Raw genomic sequence first — 9,990 nt, forward strand, 5'->3', positions numbered from 1 at the left:
CCACGAGCCAAGTCCCCAGCCCCCTGTGCGGTTGCTTCCCAGGCTCAGCATGTACTGAGCATGTATCCTGCCTGCAGCCTGGGAGAAGGGCCTTTATCTTAGCTGGGCGTGGTGGCGCAGGCTTGCAATCCCAGCATTCAGGAGGCTGAGACAAGAGGATCGTGGTTCGTGGACAGCCTCAGCTACTTAGAGAGGACCTTTGCAACTCAGTGAGACCCTGTTTCAAAATAAAGAATAAAAAATAGGGCAGGGGGTGTAGCTTGGAGGTGGAATGCCCCTGCATTCCATCCCTAGTACTGCAAAAAGTATATATATCTTTTGTGGTAATGGGGATGGAACCCAGGGCCTCACGCATGCTAGGCAAATGCTCTACCATGGAGCCACACCCCAGGCGAAAGGAAGGTCAGTTAAGCAGACCAATGAGGAGCAGCTTCTGCTGCATGGGGAGGAGGAGTGGGGTCCCTTCAGAAGACTGGGCAGGAGCCGGCGTGGTGGTGCTCGCCTGTAATCCCAGTACTGGGAGGCTGAGACAGGAGGATCCCAGGTTTGCAGCCAGCTTCCGCTGCTTAGTGAGGCCCCTCACAACTTAGTGAGACCCTGTTTCAAAATAAAGAATCAAAACATTCAGGAGGCTGAGACAGGAGGATCGCGCTTTACAGCCAGCCTCAGCTACTTAGTGAGACCCTTTGCAACTCAGTGAGACACTGTCTCAAAGTATATAATAAAAAATAGGGCTGAGAGTGTAACGTGAAGGTAGAATGCCCCTGGGCTCCATCCCCAGTACCACACACACACACACACACACACACACACACACACACACACACATCGGGCTGGTGTGTATCTCAGAGGTAGAGGCCCTGATAGTCCCTGCGGAGTGCTTCCCCGGCACGCAGGGCACCTGCTGTCCAATGCTGTGGTAGATGCTGCCCCTTCACTCCTGTGCAGGCCGAGACTGTCCTGGGGCTGGTTAAATCCATGGAGGCCCCTACCAATGCCAGGCTGAGGCCCATTGCCGGCCCAAGTCCATGGGCCTCTGTGGCAATGCCCGGCGGGGCAGGCTCTTTGAGCAGCCAGCTGAGTCCACGCGGCCCTCCTCTGCAGAACCTGGCAGATAGGAAGAGGAGGCCTCTGCCCTGGGAGCCTTTGCTGGAGAGGTGGGACAGAGAGAGCAGCACAATTACAGAAAGCAGGGCCCAGAGAGGGTGGGGTTGGGAGGGCTCAGAAGATGGAGAAACAGGACACCGGTCCTGAGCGACTCAGTAGCCCCTCAGCACCCCTGGGCTCAGGGGGCAGGAGCGGCACCAGTTCCTGTGCCTGACCTTTTGGGTGCCATGACCACTGCCCACCGGTGCCTGCTGTGCAGCCCCCATGCGGCGTGCTCTTGTCTGAGGCTGCCGACCAGCGGCCCACGCCGGTGCTGTCTGCTCCAGGAGCAGATGCCGGGTGAACGAGGCATCTACCAATCCCCTTGCAGAACTCCAGGCCTGAGTCTGGATCCAGGCGTGGCAGGCCGGTCCCTCTGAGGCCACGGTCCTCGCCTGTGGACAGCAGCTTCTCCCTGTGTTCTCAGGTGGCCACCCCTCCGCACAGGGCCCATCCTAATGACCTCTGTGAAGGCCCTGTCTCCACGCACAGTCACACGCAGGTCCTGGGTATTGAGCTTAAATGCGTGAATCTGGGGGACATGTTCAGCTCATGACAATAGCCTACATCCCTCCTAGTGCTCTAAGTCAGGAACTGGGCTGTGTCAAGACGGGAATCTGGCTTGTAGTCACTCAAGAGGCACACATCACCCCACACAGGGTGGAACACTGTCACCAAGGACCAACAGGGAAACAGCCATTGGTAAGACAACAGAGTGCCGAGTTGACTAGTGATGTCTGCCACAGAGTGTTGGATCGACGAGTGATGTCTGCTGCGGGGTACAGAGGATGCAGACCAGCAGAGGTGCCACATAATTGCCCGTGGTTGGCAGGGTCTTCGTGTGCCTTGGAGTCAGGACTGACTTGAGCAAAATCTCTTGGTCTGCAAAATAGAAGCAAGGAACTAGGCTATTCACCTTGAAAGTGGTTATAAGAATCATTCATTATTACTTAATAATAATAATAATAATAATAATAGCTATTATTATTATCCTAATGATACTGGGGATGGAATCCAGGGCCACACACATGCTAGGTAAGTGCTCTACCACTGAGCCACATCCCCAGCCCGTTATGAGGACCCAAATCACACATTGTCATGTTCACAGCCTGCAGGGAGAGCTGGACAGGACTTCTCTGCTCCGCACTGTCTGGGTGCTTAGCTGGGAGAACTCTCATCGGTGGGGCACCCAAGTTGACTGGGCCCATCACCTGGAGGCTTCTCCACTCACAGCTGTGATGCCGGGGCCGGGCTGCCCACAGGGGCCTCCTCGAGGTCTCCCGGAATGGCTTCTCACAGCGTGGCGGCGGGTGCCAAGAGGGAGCAGCACCCAGGCCGTGGGAGAAGCTGTAGGACTTCTGACATGACCAGAAACCATGCAGTGCAGCCGCTCGGCACTCCGGCTCTGGTTCCAGGCTAGTCACTAGAGTGGGCCAGAGTGAAATGAGGGGGACTGGATGCTCTGGGATGTGTGTGTGTGTGTGTGTGTGTGTGTGTGTGTGTGTGTGTATGTAAGACTTGGAACTGAACCCAGGGAGCTATATCCCCACCATATTTTATTCTGTTATTATTATTATTATTATTATTATTATTATTTTGCAGTACTGGGATGAAACCCAGGAGCTATACCCCCAGCCCTATTTTTTATTCTTTGTTTTGAAACAAGGTCTCACTGAGTTGTAAAGGGGCTGAGGCTGTCTGCAAACCACAATCCTCCTGTCTCAGCCTCTCAAATGCTAGGCTTTTGAGTGTGCACCGCCACGCCTGGCTCATATTTTATTTTATTTTGAAACGGCATCTTGTTAAGTTATCATTCTCTGGGCTTGAACCTGCAATCCTCCTGTTTCGATGCTCCTGTCTCAGCTTCTCCACTACTGGGATTCCAGGTGTGATTACAGCCACTGTGCCTGGCTGCAAACTGGAGGCTGGGTGGTCACTCAGGAAGGCGTCAGAGGCTGGTCCTCACACTGAGGGCAAGCGGCCAGGGGCGGGCACCACTGAGCCCAAAGCCACACCTGGGCTTCCCCAAGGACGGGGCAGTTGAAATGACCCTGAAGAGTTGGAGGTGATGGTGCACACTTGTAATCCCAGCATCCGGGAGGCTGAGACAGGAGGATTGTGGTTCAGGACAGCCTCAGCTACTTAGTAAGGCCCTCTGCAACTCAGTGAGACCTTGTTTCAAAATAAAGACTAAAAAATAGGGCTGGGGGTGTAGCCTAGAGGTAGAATGCCTCTGGGCTCCATCCCAGTACAAAAAAAAAAAAAAAGACCCTGGAGGGCTCTGGCCAATGCTCCTGGCACAGTGCTGTGTGCTCGCAGCCCTGGCTTCCGTCCCTGGAGATGGCTCAAGACAGCAAGAGGCAGTCTGTGCCAGGCCCCTGAGGTGGCAGGGCTGGGGGTAACTCCGGTGGCCTTGTCCTTGTACCCCGTCCCCAGCTAGTGGATGGCACCAGGGACGAGGGAGTGAAATTGTCCTGGGCCAGAGGGAGAGAGTCTGTGGCCAGCAAGCCTGCCGGCCTTTCCCATGGCAGCCATCGCGAGGGCAGCACTGTGTAAAGCTGGTGGCAGCTGCCCCTGGGCGGGCGGGGCAGCTCTGTGTGGGCCAGTGAGTCCCACAGCTTCTCTGCTCTGCTGCCCTGCGCCAGGCAGCCTGGGTCCCCTGGGCGGGCCCAGCTCTCAGCCTTCTGTGGACTCCCGCAGCAACCTCCCCAGCAGGTGGCGCCAGGACACACAGTGGGGCCTTGCACAGCAGGGCAAGCTGCACTAAGGGCCTCCTGGGCCTGGCAGCTGCCCTGAGCGCATGGCCCTGTTCTCGGGGTTGACCCAGCAGTGGTCAGGCCGCGGGTCTTGAGGGTCATGGAATCCATTCAGGAGTGACACCGGCCAGTCCAAGGAGCGAACTCCCAGAAGGCAGCTGAGTACCGGATACTGAAGTCTGGCTCTGTTAGCGCCACTGGCCGGTGCAGCGACAGCCCATGCTTAGGTGTGGAGATGGGGTGCAAAGAGCAACAGCGCCCCCAGGAGGCAGAGCATGGCCTGTGGCTGCAGGTGGCCTCCCAGAGGGGGATCTCCAGGGGAGGGTTTTTTTTTTTTTTTTTTCGGTACTGGGGATGGAACCCAGGGGCATCCTACCTCTGACCTACACCCCCCAGCCCTATTTTAAAAAATTCTTTATTTTGAAACAGGGCCTCACTAAGTAGCTGAGGCTGTCCTTGAATAGCGATCCTCTCGTCTCGGCCTTCAAATGCTGGGATTACAAGCGTGTGCCACCACGCCCGGCTCCAGTGAGGTTTTGAGGGAGAAACAGTCAGTTAGGGCTAGGCTTAGTGGGTATGGATGGGGAGGAGCGAGGAAGGACAGAAGAGAAGCTGGGTATCGGGTGGGCAGCCTCAGCAAGAGCATGGAGCCACTCTCAGGCACGCAGAACCGGCAGGGTCTCCAAACTTACATCCCAATAGCTCTACCGAACTGAAATGTCTAGACGGGTCACGCCGGAGGTCTCATCACCCGGGGGAAGGACCACCTCCGGGCTCTCATCGACCCCAGCCACAAGTGCCATCCAGACCCTCTGAGTGAAGTGCAGAGGGCCGGCAGGGGTCGCCATTCAGATCGAGATGACCGGGCACAGCAGGACCACCTGGGACGGCACCTACAGGCCAGCGCCAGGTGGTGGGAGGGACCTCCTGAGATGCAACCCTGCCGGCAAGGTCCTGCCGGGAGGAGCCGTGTGGCCCCCGGGGCCCAGCCGGGGGGACCGCAGGGAGGGCCCTGGATTTCTTGCAGAAGTTCTGAAGTAGAGATGAAGGACAGTGCAGGTCGCTTCAGCTGATTTTTGCCAGTTTTTATTTTTCCCCAAACAGCTTCCCCTCCCCCCATACTGAAGGAAAAAAGGCACAGAATTGTGTGAAAATGACCTCAAATCCTAAAGCACACAAACGACCTCTGCGAACGCTGACCTGAGCGGGCGCTTAGGGATGGGGTCGCCCAGCGGCCTAGTGATGTGCTCACCCAGCCTCCTCCCTCCCTCCGCGGAGGCTGCACTGGCCTCTCGCCAGCTTGGTCCCTTCCAGGGCCAAGTTTTCATTTGCTTTCTTTTTCTAAGGCAGGCCCCTCAATCATATAAACCCTGCCCTGGCTGCCTGAAGCCCCAGGGTCTGATGCAGCCCTGGAGACTGAGTGACCTTCCATAGGGCATCGGCCCTGGGACTCTGGCTTCCCGTGATGCTCTTTGGCAAGGAGGGCATTCTCTGGCCATGCTTGCCTCCCCGGGGCAGCCCTGTATGAAGCCCCTCCTATGTACAGCATCTGCCTCGCCGTTCTGCCCTCTGTCCCTTGTCCTGTCCTCATCACAAGATGGCGGGCGCCTCGAGAGGGGCTCTCTTCTGTACATTTTTCCTGCTCACAGTGGCAGTGTGGGTGGATCCACATTCCAGAGCCAACACTACAGGTTAGATGGACCAGAGCAGCCACGGCTGTGCGGCCGCGAAGCCAGAGACCGCGCAGCCCCGGGCGGACTGCTCCTGCGAGCTTGGTGAGGAGCTGGTCCACGGACTCTCGGCGGCCCTGCCAGCATCCCGGAAGCCCCGAGTCGCAGACAGGTGGCCAGCCCATGCCCACTCCTCGCCCTGGCCGACACCCCTAATGCTGCTGCCTCCGCATCTGCTGCGTGGAAGGAGGAAACACGCCCCGGGGCTGGTTTGATCCCAACAGGTCCTTAAAATACACAATCGAGCAAGCCATCAAGACGATTTTTATTGTTTCAGTGTTTAATCCTGTGCCTCTGTCCAGAGCCCGGACTGAACACCAGGGAGGGCAGCCGCCGCTGTCTGGTGCCGTGTACCAGAGGCCTTTGCAGGACGAGGCTGTTAGAGGCGGCTCGGGTCAGGTGGTGCCAGGGAACCTGAGCCTGCAGTTCCCCGAGGCCGACGAGGCCCCGCCCCCGGACGCGCCTGCGCACTGCCCACCGCCGGGCACGCCCGCGCAGTCTTGTACCCCCATCTGCGCCTGCGCAGAACAGGGCGCAGCCACCGCGGGCGGCGACGTCACGGACGCTTTGGACGCGCGCGCACCCTGGGACAGCGTCAAGTTCCGGGACGAGCGCGGCGAGGCTCCGCGGTGTCGGCGCGGGAGGAGGGGGCGTGGGGCCCGCCCTACGGTGGCCGCGGAGGGACGGCGCTACGGTTCCCACGCTGGGCCAAACGCCTCCGGCGGCCGAGCCTGAGCGCGCCCTCTCCCCCAGGCCGGCCCCCGGCGGGGCGCCCCGGGCCCTCGGCAGCATGCAGCCGCCCCGCCCCCGGAGCCCCGGGACACAGGGGCGCCCGCGGACCCGGCCCCCAGCGCCGCCGGCCCGCCGCCTGGCCCGGGACGCCGGCGCCGCCGCAGAGCGGGCAGCGGGTGAGCGGCCGGCGGGGCGGGCGGGGGCCGGCCGCCAGCCTGCGCGCGCCGTCTCCACGGCAACCGGCGGCGCCGGCGCCCGGAAGCGGCGGCCGCGGAGGCCCGGGGCGGCGGGCCCGGGTCGCGCGGGCCTCGGGTCGTCGGCTCTGGGAGCGCAGGCCCGGCGGTGGTCAGCGAGCCGAGCGCGGTCTCGCCGGGGCAGACGCGTGCCCGGGGCCCGGGGGGCCTCTGGACGACCGCCGCGCCCCTAGGCCCCGGCCCGGTGTGCCGCCCCCACCCCGCTCCCCGTGCACCTGCCGCTCCAGGGCGCGGGGGCGGAATGGGGCCTCGCGCTGGGCCTGCGACCCCAGCTGCGAGGCGTGCAGCGACCCGCCCGGATGAGGGCGCTGTCCTGTCTCACTCTGCAGCGGCTCCAGACTGGGTAAAGCTTCGCTGAAGCGCCCGGACCAGGGATGGGGCGGCTCAGGGTTCCCTCCCTGCCTTCCAGCCGCAGCCGCAGCCGCACAGAGGCGGCCATTGACGCTGGGCCTGCGGCCGGGAGGGGGAGCTGGACTGAAGTCCGTCTGCCGATGTCGAAGCTCCTGGTGCTCGTCCTGTCTCGTTACGAGCCTGCCTTTTCTGATTGTCTACATCCTGAGTTTGCAGTTTTGTTTTCATCCACAAATTATTCAGGCAACCTGTCAGTGACGTTTCCGAGGTGAAGCTAGGAGCCACGTGTCCCTTCTGCTGCTGCCCAGTCGTTGCCATCCTCATGCGAACGACGCCGGGCCCCAGTGCCCTGCCATGACACGGCCCTCACTCTGCCCCCAGCCACTGTCTCTGGTGCAGGCAACCCTGGGAGAGTAGAGCCATTGCCCCGCCTCTTACAGTGAAGGGGCCGTGCGATGGGGCTGTCAAGGAATCTGCCCTACATCATCCCTAGCACCGGGGTTCAGGCCCAGCAGGGGAGCCCAGAGTCCCTCCCGGGCGAGCGCCCCATCTTTCCATCTTGACCCCGTTGTGGCTTCTTGTGGGATGCTCTTTAAGGACTGTAGCTGTCCCTCAAGTCCACAGAAGGACTGGGCAGTGATGGGCGTGTGGAATGAAAGTAATAGGACCCCAGAGAGAGAGGGTGACAAGAGCGGGGCCTGTGGAAGGGCAGCCCTGGCCGACTCCACGAGTGACGGCCCATCGCTCAGGGAAGCCGTCCCGGTGACCCTGGGTGTGGAGCCACGGCCACTGTCCCCGCTGCCCGCCTCACCCGGCACTGTGGGTAGAATGTCTAGTTTGGTTTTTGCAGTTCCCTAGGAAGCATCCTCAGGAGGGCGTGTGAAGGGGTCAGGGGTGGGGCTGCGCCCCTGGATAAGGGACAAGCCCCGGTGTCCTCCGCCTCACCTGGTCCTCCCGGTGTTTGTTCCTCTACAGGCCAGCGCCTCCTCCGGGGCTCAGCTGCGTCCCTGGCCTAGGAGCCCATGACACCTATGTTGGCCACTACCTGGATGCCGCACGGCCACCAGGAGCTGGCGCTGCCGCCCGGGCCCAATGCCGGTCATGCCCATCCCCCGCCGGGTGCGCTCCTTCCACGGCCCACACACCTCCTGCCTGCATGCGGCCTGCGGGCCCGTGCGCACCTCCCACGTGGCCCGCACCAAGTACAACAACTTCGACGTGTACATCAAGACGCGCTGGCTCTACGGCTTCATCCGCTTCCTGCTCTACTTCAGCTGCAGCCTCTTCACGGCGGCGCTCTGGGGCGCGCTGGCCGCGCTCTTCTGCCTGCAGTACCTGGGTGTGCGCGTCCTGCTGCGCTTCCAGCTCAAGCTGTCCGTGCTGCTGCTGCTGCTGGGCCGCCGGCGCGTGGACTTCCGCCTCATGAACGAGCTGCTGATCTACGCCATCCACGTGACCATGCTGCTGGTGGGGGGCCTGGGCTGGTGCTTCATGGTCTTCGTGGACATGTGAGGCCCCGCGCCCTCCGCCCGCGCCTCTCTGTGTGGGCTGCGGGCTCTGATCCTGATGGGTGGGGCCGCCCAGGGCCTGTGCCGCCCCAGCTGCGGTCCACAGCACATGCTCCCACTACTGGGAGAGAAAAGGGCTGAGACTTGTGATGGGGGCGCGTCCCGGCCGGCTTCTGCGCGCCCTCCCCGCGTGCACTGTGAGGCGCGGCACCCTCCGCTCCTTCCTGGTTGCCGCTTGCGCTCTTTCCAGTTGTCCTGCGTGTGGCCCGTCTGCCCCGTCTGCACTTTGAGGTCCTGTGTGACGCACACACTCATGTTTGGCCCCACCAGCAGTTTGGAGATCCCTAACCTGGGTGTGCTGCCCAAGAACAGATCCGGAGGGGGCGTCCCCCTCCAGCATGCCGGCCGGCTCAGGGACGCAGGCTCCGGCGGACGCGGCACACTGCCACGAGGCTTCCCAAAGCCTGGCTCAGCCACAGTCCACCACCCTGAGGGGCCGCGGGTCGCAGGCTTCAGGGGCCCCTTGCTTTACCTACGTGCAGCCCCAGAGGGCACAGACTGCCTCTGGGGTGGTCGGGGTGAGGGAGCCCATCCTGGCAGGCTGTTGAGAGACCCCGCGATGCTGCGAACATGTGGGCCTCTGGGAAGTTGGCTCCTTTCTGGCTTTGGTGCACGTTTGGCCTCGCTTTTCTGAGGAAATCCCCAGCATTGAGACCTGCCTGTCTCAAGCAGTTGTCAGTACTGGTGCAGACCCAAGGCACCTGAGCGAACTCTGAAAGGCCTTGTAGGCGGCCTCGTGCCAGCCAGCGTGGCCGCGGTGAGGGCCCCGCTGCTCTTGTCCCTGCCCCGGCTGTTAAAGATGAAAACCGTGAGAGCGGGGAGAGCGCCCACAGGCCAGGCTCTGCGCCCTGCCTCGGCCCTGGGTGGGGGTCGCCGAGCGGTGTGGTGGGAGCAGGACACCGGGCTGGGCCTGAGCACGCGTGGCCAGCGCTTGCTTCACCCCAAGCTGTCCCCAGGTGCGTGGTGGCCCTCAGTCCTTGCTGTGCCAGTGGACGGCGGCCTGGGAAACAGAAGCCAAACCAGGTGGGGCGAGCAGAGCACGCCTGGCGGGAGCCCCTGTGGACTGTGGCACTTCTGTCTGCCCACCCTCTGGAGGGAGCCTGGCAAGGGGCTGTCCGATGTGCAGGCCGGCGGGCGGCCGGGGAGGTTCCCTGGCCGACCTGCTGCTTACTGGGAGAACCTTTTGCACTAGATCCTGCGCTTTCCTCAAAGCAGCTTTGTTTACGTTGACTGTCAGGCAGAACTGCCAGAGCCCGGTGGGGCGGGGGCGGGGCGGGGGTGGGTCTGAGCTGCCTGACTGTGCGGGCCACAGGATTGCCACGCGCTGCACACCCAGCTTTCCGGTGTCCCGAGTGCCTGTTAAATTCTTTATGAGGTGAACCACCTGCATTAAACCTATTTTTTTAACATGTTGATGGAATGATTGCTTACGGCTCAAATTTTATTAGTTTCC

General features: G+C 61.6%; 1 protein-coding gene across 1 annotated transcript; it reads left to right on the top strand.

Annotated features, from left to right (window-relative positions):
* Positions 1-8,061: 8,061 nt before the first annotated feature.
* On the top strand, positions 8,062-8,481 carry TMEM250 (transmembrane protein 250; the record flags this gene model as incomplete). Its single annotated transcript, XM_080709279.1, has 1 exon — positions 8,062-8,481. One exon carries the CDS (start codon positions 8,062-8,064, stop codon positions 8,479-8,481), a length of 420 nt encoding a protein of 139 aa, XP_080565405.1.
* Between the last annotated feature and the right edge of the window lie 1,509 nt (positions 8,482-9,990).

Source organism: Muscardinus avellanarius, assembly GCF_963383645.1.
Source record: "Muscardinus avellanarius genome assembly, chromosome: 13".
Lineage (NCBI taxonomy): Eukaryota > Metazoa > Chordata > Mammalia > Rodentia > Gliridae > Muscardinus > Muscardinus avellanarius.